Raw genomic sequence first — 20,147 nt, 5'->3', positions numbered from 1 at the left:
TTTAACACACCTGATTCAGATTCCCCATCTCTTCCCTGCTCCGTCAACTGTGGGCTAACCCTGTACTTTGTTTGTGTTCGGGCGGTTTTAACATAAGGAAACCCGGTTCTCCCTTTCCTTTTTTTCCTTTCTTTACCCATCGGTGTGCCTCCCCCCTGATGCAGTATTTCGTGGGGCATTTTGGGATCTGTAGTTTGTCTCTTTTCATTGATGGCCAGCACTTGATGGGACTCTTCCTCAACCCCCTCCTTTCTCCCAGTATCCAGGGCGGCTGCCACTGCTTCCACCTCACACCATCCCATTGGAGCCAACGAGTCATACAAACCCACAATCCTGGTCCCAGACTGATCTTGGAGAAAAGATGTGTGAGTCTTGGGAAATATGAAGGCAGCTGAGGAAGACGAAATCCAGTGTGGGTGGGCTGGGAGAAGTCGCTGGCGTTCCAGCTTTTCGGCAGTGGATAAGGTCCACTTGCTGTGATGAGGAAGAGGAAGACACTGAGTTTTCAGTGGAAACCCTGGTTTAGAATCTAAGGCCCAGGTTACCAGCCACAAAGGATTTGGAGGAAGCAAATGCATGCAGAAAAAAATAATTAGATTTGTTGTGTTGAGACAATGCCAATGTGGAAAACACTTGTGCAAAATCACACAACCTCCCAATACTTTTCCTTGGTATGATACAAAGCAAAGCAAGGTTCTTGAAAGAGGGGTGACGTGGAGGAACACTGGGGACAGTAAAACGGAGTATCCTACCTCCTACCTTGCTTGGTACACACTTAACATTTTCTGAAGGGCTGCGTCTTCTTTAATGTGGGGGGGGGATTTTATTGACCAAAATGCAGTTTACTCAATATGGCAACAGCTGCCACTGTCTCAAGGGATCTGCTACATGTACTACACAAACTAGAGCATTTGCAGCTGCATCTTCAAAGTGAAGGAACAACATTTTGTGGTCTGGAGCAGCTGCATGATAAACATGGGCATAATGCATAGCTTCATGCCCAATGTGAACTGCCAACCACCTGCGTCATTTACATGCTGGATGGTACGGTATGGTTCAAGTAATTGGTCTGTTCTGTCAACACCCCTATGTATTGGTTTTAGTCCAGAATACACTTGGTCTTTGGCAGTTGCTGAGCCTGTCCCTGCACACTAACGAGAGAAATTGCTTCACTCAGCATATGGACATCCCTTCTGTTGCAGAATTATAAAGGCATACGTTCCTCACACTAAAAGGCTTCACATGCCCCTTTGACAAGCTGCTTACAGACAAGCTACTTGAGGAAGCCTTTGTGGTTACTTGCAATTGTTCTGCATGCCAGTGTGCCCACACTATGCCATTCCGTGAACAATGGGATTCTGGTGTAAAAAATGGCCATTTACAAATGGTGATCCTTATGGAATTAAGAAGAGGAAATATCCCACGCAATCTTCTCACTGACCCCTAAAAATGCAGGACAGCTAGGAGAGTTTATGGTATCTTTTCCAGTGTACATGCTGTATGCATACCAAGTGATAACTTTCACGCAACCCGTAAATCTCAATTCTATAGCATGCTCTTTTGCTGGTTATGTACTGCTTGAACAGTAGCCGACACTTTAACAAGACCAAAGACTCATCAATTGATAGCTTCTGCCCAGGTGTATAAACCTCAAAAAAGTCTTGCTAAGTGTTCCAGAAATGGGCAGATTTTGAAGAGTCAGTCACAATTTGGGTATTTTCCAGATAATGCTGCAGAGTTGTCGTTGAAATGCGTGGCTTTTGACTAAAATAGTGGTTTTTGGCAAGTAAATCTTTCAGGTGGCCCCTAAATGGGGTACGATTTAAAGAGGTTAGTTCCTATATGTACCTCAGACTTCTTTTCTGTAGCAGCAGATCTTGGGCTAGACGTATGAAGCAGTCAGTGGAGAGAGCCACACTTAGACTCAAGGAGTTTCTATTCTTCAATTGTCTGTACGGAGGCTACAGACTGGATAAGTGCCTGCAAGTGTATAAGGCCAGAGTTTCCTCCTATGATGCTCTATGGCAGTGAAGTTTGGGGATATCAGAACTGCAGACAGTTGGAGACAGTCCAAAATATTTTCTTGCGCAAGATAATGGGGCTTCTGCCAGGAATGTCAGGGAGAGCCCTTAGGAACGAGTTGGGGTTGTGGAGTATGGAATCTATGGTGTATGTACGTTATTTAGCCTATTTCTCAAAAATACATCTAAGTTTCTCGGTTAACCATAAAATGAAAGAGGGGTTCATAGAGGTGAAATCCTCATCATGCAGGAAAAAATAGTGGTATAATACTGCTAATACATTGTGGTGCGGATATGGTGGGTCCTTTTTAAATCCTGGCTCAGTGACCCTTTTTAAAGATATGATGAGCAGTAAAACAAAGGAGCTAGACATGCGAAACGCACGCTCTTTGACCTCATTGGCTGCTTACACTGAGCTTCGTGACTTCCCTTTGATAGTAGGGAACTTTTATCAAATTAGATCACCATCTAGTCGTAGAATTGTGCTGCAGATCGGCTTACATTTACTACCGCTAAGCAAATGCTTGATGTGGATAGCAGATTCATCCAAATGTACGTGTGGGCTTGGCCACAATGAAGACAAGGCACTTTTTGTTAATCTACCCACTCTATCTAGCACCTCAAAAGCTTTTTGCTCCTACCTTTTTTTTAAATGTATAAGCTGACAACATGCAAAGAAGCAATGCGCTTTGTAATCCACTATGGGAACCTGACATTCATTTACTATCTCATTGAGTATGTAACTGTGGCGTTGAAACTTCAAGCTCAATATCGATAGTACATTAGAACTCTTATGAGGGCTTTAGCCTGGTTTTACTACTTGACCTTTTTGAAACAGTGCCCTGTAATGGTTCATTAAAATAATTTATAATGTTCTTGTCTCTTCACTGTGGGATGTTTGGTTGGTTTTTAACCATTGTGACTTTTTTGGGGGGGTATTTGACTGAAAGTGAGGTGTTTGGTTATTTATTGTACAATGTGTATTTTTCTTTGTAAATGGAGAAATCTGAATAAAAATGTATATGAGGAAGACTCTCAACGCTTGCCTTGCAAGGCATAAAATAAGCAGTGTTGCATAGCAATTTGCTATGCAATTCTGTAGGTTTGCTAATTAAACTGACACTTGTGTAGCACTAGATATTTAAATTACCCTGTTCAGTGAAAGCACAGCTTGCCCTGCATTCTTCTCTTGCCCACAGGGCTCTCTAATCACTGCAAATTGAAACAGTCTACTGGAGAGAGTGTGCAACAGTAATCATCTGCCTTACTCTTCTGTGTTCACTGTATTTTATAAAAGATAATCCTGCAATTCCATTCCTAAAAAAATAAGTTGTTGCATAATGCATAATTATAGTTGTGTCACGAACTGGACATTTGGGAGCAAGAAGTATGCCAAGACCATGTACTCAAAGTTAACCCATTTTATTAGGCATCGTGCACAAGGGAGGGCCAACAGGAAATGTAAACCTGATCTTTCCCAGTGAAAATAACAAAATAACAGTGCCTTGTTCCTTCAGTGTCTCCTGCAATGATTTTCTCAATGTCAGGCTGCAAGTTCAAACTGTCAGATTTCATCTACTGTTTCCGAATGTCTCAGGGAAGTTACCTCACTCCCCAGTCCAATATGTTGCTAACTTTTCTTCTGCTCCTTTGAGCATAATTGCAGGCTTTTTTAGGGTACCATACCCCAAGACTAAACCAGCCCTTAATCTTCTGTTGGATCTTTGGGGGGTGGTTTAGAGTTCTTGTTGGGGTCAGCAAGGAGATTCACTAGCCTTCGTTCTTGGTTCTTTCCACCACCTCTCTGAGCCATCACTAAGCTCTCTGACCCCCGCTGAAACTTCCTCCCCATTTGTAACCTTACCTAGGGCCTGACCTGGCCCTCTCAAACCTCCTACTTCTAAATGACTAGTCAATCTCTGGCTCCTTGCCTCACCTTTCTGTTTTTTTACTAAACTTGCTCTTCCAAACCTCATCAACCCTCAAATCATCTTTCTTCTGGTAAACTGAAGTTGGATCACTCGGTTTCCTCACTTTCACCTATACCCTCCTCCTGCTGACTTCTCAGTGTCTTCTTACTACCGCTTTGGCCTTTTGTCAGTGTCTCCCACTCCACTTTGTGTATTACTTTCTCCTGCCAACCTTCTAATAATATTACATCCTTCAATTCCACTTAATGTTATTTCTGCCTTTTGTGTTGTTCTTACTCCCCCCACCCCCATTAACTCCAGTGCAGGGTTTTCCTCCCCCTTTCCGTCCTCTGTTCCTATTACTGATTTCCAACCCTCTCTTGGGTTTACTTTTTCCCTGGTTTCTTCTGTTACCAATATTAACTTGGAATCCACTCCAGGTTTTTCTTCTGTCCTCTATTTCGAGCACTGGGTTACAAGACCCTCTTGGGTTTGCCTCACCCCTTCTTTCCTCTACTTCATATATGAGCTCACAAGCCCCTCCTGGGTTTGCCTCACCTTTAAATCTCACCACTTTCTTCTCTTATGCAAGGATACATCTTCCTCTCTCCTGCTGCCCCTATGGCAGCTCCTCTCTCTGGCAGACTCCTGTCTCAAAATCTCTTTGGCGCCCCTACTCTGCAGTAATCTCTTTTCCAACTTTCTCCAAACAGGAGCCACCTGCTCCTGTCAACTCCACTGCTAGACTGGGCTGCTGCGCTTATTTAGCAACACTCCCCCTCCCCTTGACTGGAATTAGGGTTGATAGTCTGCAGCTCTGAGCCTAAACGGTGTGAGCGTTGGGATGGGGCTGGTCTCTGTCACTTCCTGGTATTCAGATTGAGGCTTGGAGGGTTGGGCTGACTCTATAAAAACCCTGGTGGCCATTTTGAAATTCTTTAGGCAGACAGAAGCCGAGGAGGCAGCTTCTGTGACAGACCACATGCTGTGCTGCTGTTGAGCAGGCAAGTGGGTTAAGGATTACCTGGGGGTGTTTGGGTTACTCCTAGGGTCACCCTTTCCATGAAAGGTTTTGTTAGGGCTTCCTGTACTTTGAAGGGACAACTTGACCTCCCTGATCCATTCCGGTTTTCTGATTGGGAGAGAAAGGTATTGTGGAAGGTGTAGTCCCTATGAGGGTGGTTTGTTTGTGTGAACTTGATATTTGAGTTCAGTTTCCGGTTTTCTGGTGACTTCTCGGTCTTAAAGGAATGGATTGGATGGTTTTCCAGGTTCACTGTTTTCCTAGCCACTAATAATTCTGCTTCTTGTATCCAGTCCGGGTTTTGGTTTTGTTTCTCCGAGACATTATGGGTAACGTATTTTCCCATTATTAGATTTTCTGAGAAGGCAGCTTCCTTAGTTTCTTGGCTACTGGACGAAAGTCCTGGAAGGGGACTTTGTCACACATGCTACTGTAAAATACTACATTGTCGCCATGCTTTTCAGTAAAGTTTAGGTTAGTGTATCTAAATCTCATAGGGTCAACTAGATTTCATTTTGTAGAGGAAAATGTATCATATTGATAAACTAACACTTTCAATAATGTACATTATCAAAAGGCTAAATGCTTTTGATGGCAGACGTAGTTCTGTGACCCGCTGGTTACATACATCTGTGCAACTGGTGCTCAACCCATGAACTGATCCCAAACTCTTTGTCATCCTATCTTTTCACCCTGTTGCTGTATACCAGCTACCTTAAAAGTGAGATGGACGCACACTACAATATTTTACCTAGTTTGTTCAGGTCTCTGCCTGATATGCCAAACTCTGCTTAGTCTCTTACTTTCGTTCCTCATATCTAATGAATACACAAAGCTAACTAAATTTGTATGCGATAATGATTAATAGTTCCATCCATTCTGTACATCTACAGATCTCCTGCTGTACCATTCACTGTGGTTAGCCTGCAGAGCTCACTTTGCTCTACGATTGATTGCATTATATATTGGCACCTGCAGGAGAGAGCTGGCCAATCCGGAGGCTGGGAACGTAAGTGGAATATGCATGTAGCCGCCCGCTTTGCCTTTGCTCAGCCTTCACCCTGTCCTTGGAATTGGTGCCTTAAGCGGAGTCTCTACTGGAGTGCCAGACCTCAAACCCACTACCCACCCACCTGCGCATCTCCTGGATCAGCTGCAGGTCCTGTAAATTGTCATTTCCAATCGTGACATAGGTGTAATTCCTTTTAAGGAAAGCTGCAACTGCTCAAAGTCTGGTGGCTCCACGTGCTAATAGCGATAAATACTGCGTTCATGGATGCGCAGGACTGGAATGCTGAACTTGGGCCTACCTGGTTTGCGCTTGAGAGCCGTTGGCAGCCCTTCCCTCCTCCGAAACTGGTATTTAACGCTATACTGAAAACGGTGGATATGAATGATATGTTAAGTTATTTATAACGCGCCTAATACTGAGAGGTTTCTTAGTGCGGACCCGGGAATCGAACCAACGTTGCTCCTTGTCGTCTTGCTTCCAAGGCGAGCATGTTGCTGCTGAGCTATCCTCCCGAGACCCATGACATGTAAGGGCCATCTTGTCCATCTGAAGTTGGCAATTACCCTGCCTGCCTTAAGACCATACTATGGTACTTGGTCTCAGGCTATGCCTTTGTTTTATAGATTGTGAACTTCTTGATTTAAGAAATTTCTCCTTCAATAGCAAATGATGGGTCAAGCATACAATAAATGGAGCACTTCCCTGTGCAACCCAGAGTGCATCCAGCTGCACAGAGCTTGCATTGAAAACTCTTTTCAGAGCCTTTGTCATGTCTGTTTGTGTCCATTCATGCAGCTAACCTTTTACATTTTACATATTCTTATTTCAGCGATACACAAACATGCTGTATTGTTCCTCATTGTATGTCTTGGGTACAAATAACTTCTGGTGACATTGAACATTTTAAATATTAGTAAAATACAGCTAATCAAATAGGTTTGTTTGCTAATCATGAACATTTTTATTGGCAAACTGCTAATCATTTTTTGAAAACGAATGCATGCCTTGCCTTGATTGGGTTTGGCTAATCTCTGAGCTCCCCTGTTCACTATAACGAGGGTGGCCTCCTAAAATCTGTCCACCAGACCAGATTCTAGAAAGCCATGCCAACAGGCAGCCCGTTGGTTTTGCCCACAAAGCCTCCAAAAGCGCTAATGCATTCCCACAGAATGCATAATGGTGACTTAGTAGGGTCTGGTCTTAACCAGTTTAAACGACCAGGGGGTGCAGCACTGGGCTCACAGAGCCAGCCCGTTTGCACAATGGGCATTTTAGTTTTGCCTTCTAGTTTCCCTAAGCACAGCAGTGCCTTATAATTTTGTTGGCTTTAAAACGTTTTTCTAACCTTTTTCTTTTCTTCTGTTTTGTGTATTGTTTTTTTGACATTGTTATTGTGTAGCTAAAATCGATTTTCCCATTTCAATTTAATTTAGAAATGGTTAGGAACACTTTCTTATGTACTATATCGAGACCCCATTTCCTAAAATGTATGGGCCGCCGGCTCTTTATTTGAAACACTGTTTTTGATAAGTCATGAATACATTCTACCGGTGTACATGTTGTGGCTTTAGTTCATTAATGTCTGTTGTTTGGAAACGCCTAATTTTCCCATTTCCCATCTTGGCAGCATCGATGAATGGAGACACAGGAGTGATCCATGTGGTTGAGAAGGTAGAAGACCTACAGTGGGTGTTGGAGGATGGACCAAATCCACCGTATATGGTTCTTCTAAATGGGGAGCTTTTCACCAGGTAATGAAACTAAACCTACTGGTAATGCCGATGGAGAAACTTGAGGAACTGGCCTTGGCAAAATCAACAATTATGGCTTTTTTGTAGACATCGAATAGGCAATAGAATAGGCACTATAGACTGCCATAGTGGTACTACATGGCCATAAGATGGCAACAGCTGGAAAATGGTGTGATTATCCGGGCACATGATGGCAGCGCCTGGCAAATGCTCAAATACCTAGACACAAGCCAAAAAGTTTGGCTTTGTAAGTGCTTGTTTTTAACATTCGATCATTGCAAAGTACAGACTCAAAATCACAAGGTTGAAAGCACCCTTGGTTAAGAACTTTCTTTTACACCAATAGCGCAGTTACAGCTGCAATGAAGCGGTTAACTCTGAAGACTACTTGGAAATACCACTAGCAGGCTGAAGTTTGATGCTACTGCTTGATGGAACTAGCCCAAAGATCACAGGTGGATATGCAGTGCGTGAAAGTTACCTGAGAGATTAACAAGGCTGTGGGCAGTCACTGGTTGGAAAAATAATGAAGAAGCACCCACAAACTGTGTGTTACTTCACATGTTCTCGCCCTCTAGCTGTACTCCAAAAGGTTCGACTAATAGCCAATACTAAAAATTAACATTGCCATTTTTTGCTTTCAAGTCACTTGAGTGTTAAGTATTGAATTCTTTTTGGCACGATACATGATTACGTCCATTCATAGGTGGTTTGGTTAGGTGTTATTTCAGCAATTTTGGTTATAGAAACCAATGGTGATGTGATAAATAGCTTGCTAAATTCGGCACCCCATGTGATGTCATTAACTTGATAAGACCGACATTTGTCTCCTAATCACTCTACTAACATTATTTATTCTGAAAAGAGATGGTGGATTTTTGTATGCAAGAATGCCAGGGTTTGACCCTTGAAGCCTAGTGATGCAAGTCCTTGTTAGGGAGTTGAAGCCAATTTTCTGAAGGCGACCCACATTTCATTTTTAACTCTGTGCTTTCATACCGTCTTGTAATTGTTTCAATTTGTTTGAGTAATAAAGGCTGTGTGTGGTGGAAGCTGCAGAGTATTACAGTTGTTGTTTTTGAAATTCAAAAAGGGACGTCGACGGGGCATGCCAGTTATACTATCCCTAGTGTGACGTCCACTGTACCCATGGACCTTCACGCGTCGAGGTCCCTCAGATAGTTTTTTTTCCTCCATCGTAGACGGATGCAAAATCGTGAAGTTCTCATTTCGGCTTAACGCCATTGATTAATCAATTAGAGTTAGTTACTCTTCCTATCCTTTATATCTTTCGCTCACCGACTATCGATAACTTCTCCGACGGCAGTGAGGTTGACGACCGTCGAATAAGACTCCCATCGACGGATACTTTCGGCCTTGGAAGGCCGCTTCGGGCTTCGGTCCATACAGTGGGGAGAGAGGGGGGAGGACATTGAGAATGTATTTACCCCTTTTCATACATTATCTTCGCCAATTATGAATCGAACCCCTTTCAAGTTCTGCCCAAGTTGCAACAAAAAATGACACTGGGTCGACAAGCACCTGGTGTGCAACCTTTGTTTCCCGCGGGATCACGTTGAAGAGCCTGTAAGCTCTTTAAACCTAAAACATTAAAGGACCGTTTAACTAAGCGCTGGGCCCACCGCGCCATGCAGGCCGAGTCCACCATGGACGTGGAGGGGACCTACAGCGACGGCAGCAATGCTGCATTTTCAGTCGGCGACGGGGAAATGTTGGTTTCCCAAGCGCAAGCCCCGGACCTCAACAGACAGACCGGCAGTTCTGTTATGGGGACGCCCCCGGGGGCATCAGCGCTCACACTGCCCCTACCACTAAACGCACAGCCAGGGGCCAGGACTTGACACGCTCGTTGTCCAAGGGCCCACACACGACTACTAGGGAGAGGTCTGCATCCCACTCGAGGTCCTGATCGCCGCATGATAGTCCCCGACTGTCGAAAGACAGCACAGACGTTGTGCCTAAATCCATTCCCACACATTGGCAGATGAGACGTCTGGTCACTCCACAGCCAAAGTCTGGTATGTCTCATCGAAAAAGACTAAAATCCTTAAACAGTCGGGATTAGCCCACCTGGTTGAAAAACACATCCCAAAAAGCGTATTGAAGGGAAAGGAGTCCAAGAAGCACTCTTCTAAGACCCCTCATAGGGAAAAGTCCCATTCAACACCCAGGGAGAGGGATTCCCTTCCAGACAAGGGAAAGGATTGACTTCCACAAGAAGAGGAATCCTTGACAACCACTATAAAGAAAAAAAAGCCAACCCTCACCACAAGTCCCAGTCACACTTAAAGGTCAGGCTTTCCCACTAGGCCCTATGTCCATTCCAAGCTTGGCTCAATGAACATGAGAGGATATTCAGAGTCCTGAGAAGGATGACCTTTATGGCAAATTTCTTCAAAAAGAACCCAGATTGTTTCCAAAACGTTCAAGTAACCCCTCCCAATGCAGCTGCCTCTGGTTCTCAGAACCCTGCAGATGCCCCTTATTCTCAGCCCCTCATAAACGGTCTCGTCCGGATACCCGGGTGATCCCACCCAAGCAGGACCCACCCTTCATTGATCTGTATGATCCAGACACTGACCATGAAGGCACCTTTACAGCTCTGGCGGGCACAGAGCACGACTATGGCGATGACCAGGAACATATGTGTGACATAGCCTCTCCCGTCACCCAAGACCCCTCTTTGGTAGATTTGCCCATAGACAACCAGCCACTTCAAAACAACATGCTCATCAAGGCAGCTGAGCAGTTTCAGATAAAAACACAGGAGACTCAACAAGACAAGGACTTTGTTGAGGACGTTTTAGGGGATAAGATAGCAGTCACGCATTTCATTCCCATTCTTTAATCTATCCGGCGGAGGATCCAGCCCCCTCTGGAGATACCTAACCAGACACAGGCAGTTAATCCGCGCATAGAGAAGCTCTTCCGCCCTGCTCCCACAGATCCTCTCTATATAAGGGGACAGCTCAAACCAGACTCTCTTGTAGTTACAACAAGTAAGAGAGCAGGGACACCCTTAGCCTCTTCGGAGGCACCAACAGACAAGGAAATTAAGAAACTATATACTATGGGGCGGAAAGTAGCCTCTTCAGCTGCCCTCAGGCAAGAATCGCTAATAATACCACACTTCTAGTGAGTTATAACTGCCATAAATAGGATGAGGTGTCCGCATTATTGTCTTGAGCTCATGAACCCCTTAAGACTCAATTGGCCCTGGTAGCGGCAGAAGGCAGAGCAGTTTCTAGCTGCATTCTAAAGAGTAATTTAGACGCTGCTGATAATGCATGCAGAATCATGCAGAAGGAACAATTAAGATACATGCGTGGCTACACCAGTCCGGCTTTAAGCAAGCGACTCGAGCTACGCTTCTTAATATGCTTAGCCCAACGTCCTCTTCTGCATGGCCATTGAAGATGCCCTAAAATCTGCTAAAGAGGAATATTACACCTTAAAGTCCTTGGGACAGCTTACCAATAACCTCACAGGACAAATAATAATTTTCATTGCTCCCGCAGACAAAATTCACAGAGGGGTTTAAGCTACAATCCATATCGGGGATCGTCCTGGGGTAACAATCAAGGCCAGGCCTAACAAGGTTACCAAAGGGGACAGCGCAGATCTCGTGGCCGTGGGAGGTCTTCCACTTCTAGAGGTGGAGCCACACCTCCAAAACAGTGACTACCCGCTTCAGGTGCTCTCCCATGCCTCTACAGTAGGAGGGCGGATTTCAAACTTCACCCACGCATGGGAGGGAATCACCTCAGACAAGTGGGTGCTATCCACTGTGGCGGGCGGTTATTGTGTGAAACTAATCCATCATCCCCAGAACCATCCCTCAGGCCAAAAGACTCACTCGAAGGAAGAACAACGCATCCTTCTCAAGGAAATCGCAACGCTGCTCCAAAAGGACGATACAGAAACAAGGGTATTTATTCAACCTACTTCCTTGTGCCAAATAAAATTTAACCATGCGCCCAGTATTAGACCTACGCCCTGCAAACAGCTATGTCAAGCCACAAAAGTTCTGCATGGCTACGCTGCTAAAGCGGGGGCGGGGGTCTACATGGCAACATTGGATATGAAAGATGCCTATTTTCATATTTCAATGTTCCCAGCGCACAGAAGATTCTTGAGGTTCACAATAGCAAACCAGCACTACCAATTCATGGTGCTACCCTTTGGAATAGCATCTGCACCAAGGGTATTCACAAAGGTCCTGGCGGTGGTGGCAGCGCACCTGTGCAGGGAAGCAATCCAAGTGTACCCTTACCCAAGCGCCTGGCTGATTACAGGGGAGACTCCCCACATTTGCAGGCAAAACATTAAAAGAACTATCAACCTTCTCTTTCAATTGGGCTCCTCAATTAACGAGAAAAAATCAAGCCTAGTGCCAAGCACAACCAAACAGTTCCCAGGAGCTGTGATAGACTCAAAAGGAGGGGTTAGTCTTCCCGCCAGAGGAAAGAGTCCAAAATATGTTGCTATCAATACCTCATTATTAGGCCGGCCGCCAGATAAGCGTACGCAAAGCTATACGTTTGCTAGGCATGATGGCATCTTGCATTTATCTGGTACCGCACGCACGCCTGCACATGCGACCCATGCACGAGTTGGCAAGCGGTCAATGGGACGATCTAGTGGTCGTTTTGCCAACAGTGGTACAGAACCTTCACTGGTGGAAAAGAGAAAATCTGTTAAAGGGGAAACCCTTCCACGATCCAGAAGTGCAGGCGATAGTTACGACAGACGGGTCACTCGCCGGGTGGGGGGGCTCATCACCTTCATCACACAGCACAAGGTTTGTGGACTCGACACAGAACCACATCAATCTGCTGGAACTACTGGCGGTGTTCAAGGCCCTTCTGGCATTCGACATACACCTAGCAAACCAGTCTGTGCAAGTCCTCACTGACAGCACTACAGCAATGTTTTACATCAAGAAACGGGGGGGGAGGAGGGGGGCACATTCTCCAAATCTGTCCAAGCTACCACAACAAATTTGGAAATGGGCACTCAAATGGAAAATATTACTATCCCCACAACACGTTCCAGGGGAACTCAACTCTCTAGCCGACTCACTGAGCAGAGATCCCCTACCAGAGGAACACGAGTGGCAACTAGACACAAAGATCGTAGACTACCTCTTCTCTCAGTGGTGTTTCCCCACGCTACACTTGTTCGCTACAAGCGAAAACAGACCATGCCCAGACTTTGCATCCAGGTTCCCCCAGCCAGGCTCCAAGGGGAACGCCCTATGGATGAACTGGTCAGAGAGATTTGCGTATGCTTTTCCCCCCGCATCCTCTCATGAACAAAGTGGTGAACATGATCCACAAGGAACAAGTGACGCTCCTCCTCGTTGCTCCTATGTGGGCAAGACCACCGTGGTATCCACATCTGGCGATGTGCGATCCCATCAAACTCCTGTGCCAGACAAATTTACTCATTCAACATGGGTGATTAACAGAGCACCCGCAACCTCACTCGATGAACTTGGCAGCGTGGCTCCTGAAGTCAGAGTTCGGATATCTTAACCTACCACTAAGGTGCATGGATATCCTCAAGGAGGCACGAAAGCCAACACTAGACACTGTTATTTCGACAAGTGGAGGAGATTTGTAATTTGGTGCCCCAGTCTAAACAAATAAACCCAATAGAATGTACCCCATCCCACATTCTAAACTATATGCTCCACTTGCTAGACTCAGGGTTAGTATTCAACTCCATAAAGGTCCACCTGGCGGCCTTTCGGTTTATACCACCTCCCAGTATCATGGTGGAAGGTGCCGGTCATCAAGGCATTCATGGAGGCAGTAAAGAGACTCCACCCTCCAATTTCAAATCCGCCGCCAGGATGGGATCTCAATGTAGTACTCACTAAGCTCATGGGACCCCCTTTCGAGCCAATGCACAAGTCAAGTCTTAAACACCTGACTTACAAGACTGCCTTCTTAGTGGCTATTACTTCCATAAGAGGAGTTAGTGAATTGCAAGCATTGTCAGTGCAGGATCCTTTCTTTGTCATACACAAAGACAAACTGGTTTTACATATTCATCCCAGGTTCTCTCCTAAATTCATCTCTAAATTTCATGTGAACCAGTCCATCGAGCTTCCGGCTTTCTTCCAGAACCCAAAAGGCTCAGCTGAGGGGAAACTCCTCACACTAGATGTAAGGAGGGCGGTCCTTTACTATGTAAACAAGACCAGACCGCTAAGAAAAACAGACCAACTGTTTGTCTCCATAGCCCCAGGCAGAGAAGGAGACCGCATTTCCAAGAATGCCATCTCCAGATGGATAGTCTGATGCATAAAACTGTGCTATTCTCTGTCAGACAAGACTGCCTTTCACGCCAAGAGCTCACTTCACAAGGAGCACTGGAGCTACTCTGGCATTTATTGCAAATGTCCCCTTAGACAGCATTTGCAAAGCAGCTACATGGAGCTCAGTACACTCTTTCACTCAGCACTACTGCATTGACACCCATTCCAAGAACGAGACACAGGTGGGACAAGCGGTTCTAAAACATCTGTTTGCCCATGAACCTTCTCACAACCCACCATCTTCTCCTAACACCGCCCGCTTATCTATGCACAGCATGTGATCTAAGCAGATCCACAAGCCTCAGAAGGGATACATTACTCACCGTATTCGTATTTCTGATGCTTGTATCTGCTTAGATTCACATGCGCCCACCCTTCCTCCCTGTAGAGAGAAGGTGCATGGATGCTTATGAGCTTGTCTGATGCATATCTACTTGGATACACCTGTACTCGCGCTACACTTCGTTACCTCATGTCAGAAACAAAACGATCTGAGGGACCTCGACACGCGAAGGACCATGGGTACAGTGGACGTCACACTAGGGATAGTATTACTGGCACGCCCTGTTGACGTCCCTTTTCGAATTTCGAAAACAACAACTGTAATACTCTGCAACTTCCACTAGATGTCGGCCTATGCACAGAATGTGAATCTAAGCAGATAAAAGCATCAGAAATTCGATTACGGTGAGTAATGTATCCCATATTTCTGAGGCTTTTGGAATTTAGGGGAGAACCTAGGGTGAGTACGTAAAACCAGCTTGTGTACAACAAAGAAAATATACTGCACTGACAATGCTTGTATTTCACTAACTCTTCTTATGGAAGTGATATCCACTAAGAAGGCAGTCTTGTAAGTCAGGTGTTTGAGACTCGACTTGTGCATCGGCTCGAAAGGGGGCCCATGAGCTTAGCGAGTACAACATTGAGATCCCATCCTGGCGGCAGGTTTGCGATTTGAGGGTGGAGTCTTTTTACTCCCTCCATGAATGCTGTGATAACCGGTACCTTCCACCATGAGATCTTATTGTGGGAAGTGGTGTAAGCTGACAAAGCCGCCAGGTGGACCTTTAAGGAGTTGAATACTAACCCTGCATCCAGTAAGTGGAGCATATATGTAAGAATGTGGGAAGGAGTACCTTCAATGGGGTTAATTTGTTTAGACTGGCACCAAATACTAATCTTCTCCACTTGTCAAAATAACAGTGTCTAGTGTTGGGTTTCCTTGATTCTTTTAAGATGTCCATACATCTTTGAGGCAGGATAAGATGACTAAACTTTATGACCTCAGGAGCCATGCTGCCAAGTTCATTGAGTGAGGTAGAGGGTGCACTGTTAGGCCCCCGTTCTGGGAGAGCAGGTTGTACGGGCACAGGAGTTCGATGGGATTGCAAATCGCCAGTTTGCGCAGATGTGGATACCAGGGTTGTCTTGCCCACATAGGATCAACTAGTATGAGCGTTGTATGTTCCTTTTGGATCTTGTTCACCACCTTCCTCATGAGAGGTGTTGGAGGAAAAGCGAAAGCAAATTTCCTTGACCAGTTCATCCATAGGGCGGTCCCCTTGGAGCCTGGCTGGGGAAACCTGGACGCGAAGTCTGGGCATTGCTTGTTTTCGCAGCAAATAAGTCTTTTGTGGGGAAACCCCCATAGAATGAAGAGGTGTTCTACGACCACTGCGTGAAGGTGCCACTTGTGTTCTTCTGATAGGGGATCTCTGCTCAATGAGTCTGCCAGAGAGTTGAGTTCCCCTGGAACATGCTGTGACGACAGGAATATCTTCCGTTTGAGTGCCCATTTCCAAATTTGCTATGCAAGTTTGGACAGATTTGGAGAACGTGTGCCCCCCCTGTTTGTTGTGGGATTCGTACGCCTGAAGGGGCCTTGACTACTGCCAGAAGTTCTAGCAGAATAATGTGGTTCTGAGCTGCCACGCAAGACCACAGACCCTGAGCTGTGTGGTGAAAGTAGTGCCCCCCCCTCTCCCAACCAGTAAGAGGCGTCCGTTGTGGTAATCGCCTGTATCTCTGGATCGTAGAAGGGTTATCCCTTCAGTAGATTTTCTCTCGTCCACCAGCAAAAATGTTGTACCAGTGTTGGTGAAACGACCACTAGATTGTCCCACTGACCGCTTGCCTGAGACCATTGTTTCGCCAATCACTCCTGCATAGGTCGCAGGCGCGCGTGTGCAACCTGGTAAATGCAAGATGTCATCATGCCTAGCAAGTGCACCCTTATCTGGCGGCCAGACTGATAATATGGCATTTACAACAACATATTTTGGACTCTTTCCTCCGACGGAAGGACCAACCCATCCTTTGTGTTTAGGATAGCTCCTCGGAACTGTTTGGTTGTGCTTGGCACTAAGCTTGACTTTGATTCGCTATCTTGAAACGCAATAATTTTCTCTGCGCTGGGAAAATTGAAATATGAAAATGGACATCTTTCATATCCAGTGTTGCCATGTAATCCCCTTTTTTAGCAGAGGGATTACCTATTGTAGTGTAGTCATGCAGAACTTTTGGGGCTTTACACATTTGTTTGCAGGGCGCAAATCTTATAATGAGCGCATGGTCAGATCTTTCTTTGGCACAAGGAAGTAAGTTGAATAAATACCCTTGTTTACCTGGTTGGCCGGGACGACTTCGATGGCGCCATATGGCAGGAGTGTGGCGACTTCCTCGAGGAGGATACGCTGGTGTTCGTTCCTTTGAATGGATCTTATGTCGTGCAGGGTGGTTTTTGGGTAGTTCGAGGAGCTCTGTCCACAGTATCCGCCTGCTACTGTGGACAGCACCCATCTGTCTGAGGGGGATTCTCTCCCATGTGTGGGTGAAGCTGGAAACGCGCCCTCCTACTGGAGCGGCATTGGAGGGCTCCTGTATCGGATAGTCACTGTTTTTGTACCCCCTCGAGGGAAGATGCCCCTGCCACTAGCTCTGGCTCTACGCGGTCCTCTAGGATAGTTCTGGGAGGACTGACCTTGATTATTTCCCCAGGGAGTCCCTTGATTCTGATTGTAATTGGACCCCTGTTGTGAACTTTGGCTGTGAAAACGGCGAAAATTGCCATTACCCCTCTGGCCGGGTGGCTTGTTGGTGAGTTATGATGTGTTATTTATAACGCGCTTAATACTCAGAGGTTTCTAATCGCAGACCCGGGGATCGAACCTTTGTTGCTCTGTGTCGTCTTGTTCCAAGGCGAACACGTTGCCGCTGAGCTATCCTGAGACCCAAAGATCTAAGTGTGTCATACTCCTCTTTAGCTGTTTTAAGGGCATCCTCGATGGCCTTGCTGAAGAGCACATTGGGTTTGATAAGCATGTTAATTAAGGTGGCCTGCATCTCTGGTTTAAAACCTGATTGCCGCAGCCATGGGTGACGTTTAATAACAGTACCCTGTGCAGTAATCCTTCCAGCATTGTCTGCAGCGTCAAGGTTGGTCTTAAGTAAACAGCTTCAACCTGCGCTCCCTTTTGCGGCCACCTGTGCTAGCTGGGATTTCAATAGTTCTGGGGCAGACAACAGTAAGGCTGACAATTCCTCCCATTTGTGGCAGTTGTAACTGGCCAAAAGGGTTGCATTGTTTGCAAGTCTGGTCTGGTAAGCCGTGTAATAGGCAACATTTCTGCCCATCGTATAAAGCTTCTTGCTTTCCTTGTCAGACGGGGCCTCGGAGGAAGCAAGAGGGGTGGCCACTCTCTTCCGAGTTGTAGTTACGACTAACGAGTCGGGCTTCAGTTGCCCTCGAATATACAGTGTGAGGTTATGGGTCTCTAATGACGGCTGTATCTTGCTCTGTATTGACTTGAGTAGAGGAATGAAGTGCGCCACCATTTTATTGTCCCCAAGGATCTGTACTACAAAATCCTTATCCTCTTGTATCTCCTGGGTTTCTATTTCAAAGTGCTCTGCCGCCCTGGCTAGTAACTCATTAAGAAGGGGTTGGTTGTCAATAGGAGGATCAGTAATAGGGGGGGGGGGTCCTGGTCAGTAGGTGAGTCCATAGGATACATATTGGCCCCTGGGTCAGCCACTTGGTCTTCATCGACCCCATAATAAGGGTCTGCTGCAGGCTGCATCATCCTCGTACTGAGGGTCAGCTGCCTCTACAATTGAGAGGTCTTCTGTGTTCGGAGTCCGGGTCATAGAGCTCTATGACTGTGCTTCGTACTGGCATTCCGGTACGAGACCTTTTAGTAGTGGGTTGAGAAGGTTGAGCAGAGACTTATCACCCAGAGGGAGCTGTAGTGTGGGGAGTGGAGTGGAAACCTTCGAAGTAGGCAGGGTCCTTTTCGTAGAAATTGGCCATAAAGGATATTCTCCTCATGACCGTGTCTGTCTTGTGAAGACCATTCTGCTAAACTTGGGATGACCAAGGGTTGGAAAGGAAGTCCTAAGTCTTAGTTTGTGGGAGGAATTACCCCAGATTTTTTAGGCCTAGCCTCTAGAGGTTTATGAGGGATGGGTCTAGATTCTTGAGTTTTTTTCCTTATGAGGCATTTTATCCTTATGAGGGCTTTTATCCCTATGAGGGGTCTTTGAGGTCTTCTTTTTGTGCTCTTTTTTTCTCCCCTCTGGTGCCCAGAGCTGTGTTTATCCTACCACCTGATCTGACGCAGAGCGTCGACTTTCGGTTGTGGGTAGGGCCGAGGCCTCGCCTGCTGACGATCGGCCCTTGGAGGGAGTTTTAAGTGTAACACCCGTGCCGTTTTCGACGGTTGGGCCCTGTCGTGTGGCGATCTCAAGCGAGAGTGCCCAGAGGACAGGGACTCAACTGACCTTTCCCTGGGTGTCGTGCGTTGTCGACCGCTCGACCCATGTGTCGAGTCTGGATTTGAGATTGTGTTTAGTGGTTGATGGAATTGTTGCGCTTCTGCCGCCGTGTGCTGTCCCCACAACAGGGACGCCGGCCTGTCCTCCGGGGTCAGGGGCCTGTGCTTGGGTAGCCGAAGCTACCCAGTCACCCTCGCCGTCCGAAAAACAGTATTGCTGCCAACACTGAAAGCACCTTTTTACCTCCATGGCCTCGAGTTGCTTGGCATAGTGGGCCCAGGGTTTTGCCGATCGGTCTTTTAAAGTCTTGGGCTTGAAGAGCCTACACGCTCGACAAGAACCCCCGACGTGGTCTCTTGGGAGACACAAGTTACAGACTAAATGCTTATCGACCCACAGAAATGTTCTATTGCACTTGAGGCAGAATCTAAAGGGGGTTTTGTCCATAACTCCAAACTATGGCAGCTGGGCGAAAGTATTGTAAGAAAAGGAGCATATACATCCTAAAATGACCAACCCCTCCCCCCTCTCTACACCCTCTCTCCCTACTGTCTGGGCTTTATAAGGATAACTTGATAAGTACACATACAATGGTGTCACTCAAATATATCAATCCTTATAGAACTATGTTAGGCAAAAAGTGCACAACTGTGGCATTATTCCCTCCATCTTGACTAGGAGACCACAAATACCATCATTATTTATATATGTTCACAACACCAAGAAAGTTATGGTGGGTTTAAAAAGGTTTGAAGGAAAAATAAAAACGTTCACCTGAAATGTTAAAGTAGGAAAATCCATTTGAGTCAAGTCACACACTCCACAGTCACTCCAGTAGCCATCGCTGGATGTTCACTTCCGTTCTGAGCCACAACAGCAAGACATTGTGGATATAAAACCAGGTATGCAGTTGTCCTGACAGCCTTACAAAATGTCTCTTTGATTGATTAAGCTATTTATAAAATAACACTGCCCTCTTAGATGAAGACAATTTCCTGGAGAAAAGGTTTGCTTTTGGGCTAATTTGCATACCAACAATGCCTTGCTGTATGTAGGCTACCGCCATGCCCCCAAGAATCTGGCTACTGGCCACAACCTCCCCAATAAAATGAAACCATATAACCAGCACGTACAATACACCTTCAAATAACAAAACTCACCCTGAACCCCCTGCAATTGAAATGAAGTCCGCAGGCACCAATATTGACCGCAGACTCGGCGGCAGCTCCATATCATGTGTATTCCACTCCCCTACCCTTTTTATGCCCTCTTTCAGCCATCAAAAAACCCCAAATGTGTTTCACAAG

General features: G+C 46.0%; 1 protein-coding gene across 2 annotated transcripts in view; it reads left to right on the top strand.

The window, feature by feature from the left end:
• Window positions 1-20,147, top strand: part of NCSTN (nicastrin) — a 1,205,995-nt gene that overhangs the window by 182,436 nt on the left and 1,003,412 nt on the right. For both annotated transcript variants that reach the window (XM_069635427.1, XM_069635426.1), the window contains exon 3: window positions 7,595-7,718. In XM_069635427.1, coding sequence (XP_069491528.1) covers window positions 7,595-7,718 — 124 coding nt within the window. The remainder of the gene's footprint in view (window positions 1-7,594; window positions 7,719-20,147) is intronic.

The sequence above is a fragment of the Ambystoma mexicanum genome, chromosome 1q (genome assembly GCF_040938575.1).
Source record: "Ambystoma mexicanum isolate Mex_15411 chromosome 1q, UKY_AmexF1_1, whole genome shotgun sequence".
Classification (NCBI taxonomy): domain Eukaryota; kingdom Metazoa; phylum Chordata; class Amphibia; order Caudata; family Ambystomatidae; genus Ambystoma; species Ambystoma mexicanum.
The sequence above is the reverse complement of the archived record's forward strand: the minus strand, read 5'-3'. Positions and strand labels throughout refer to the sequence as shown.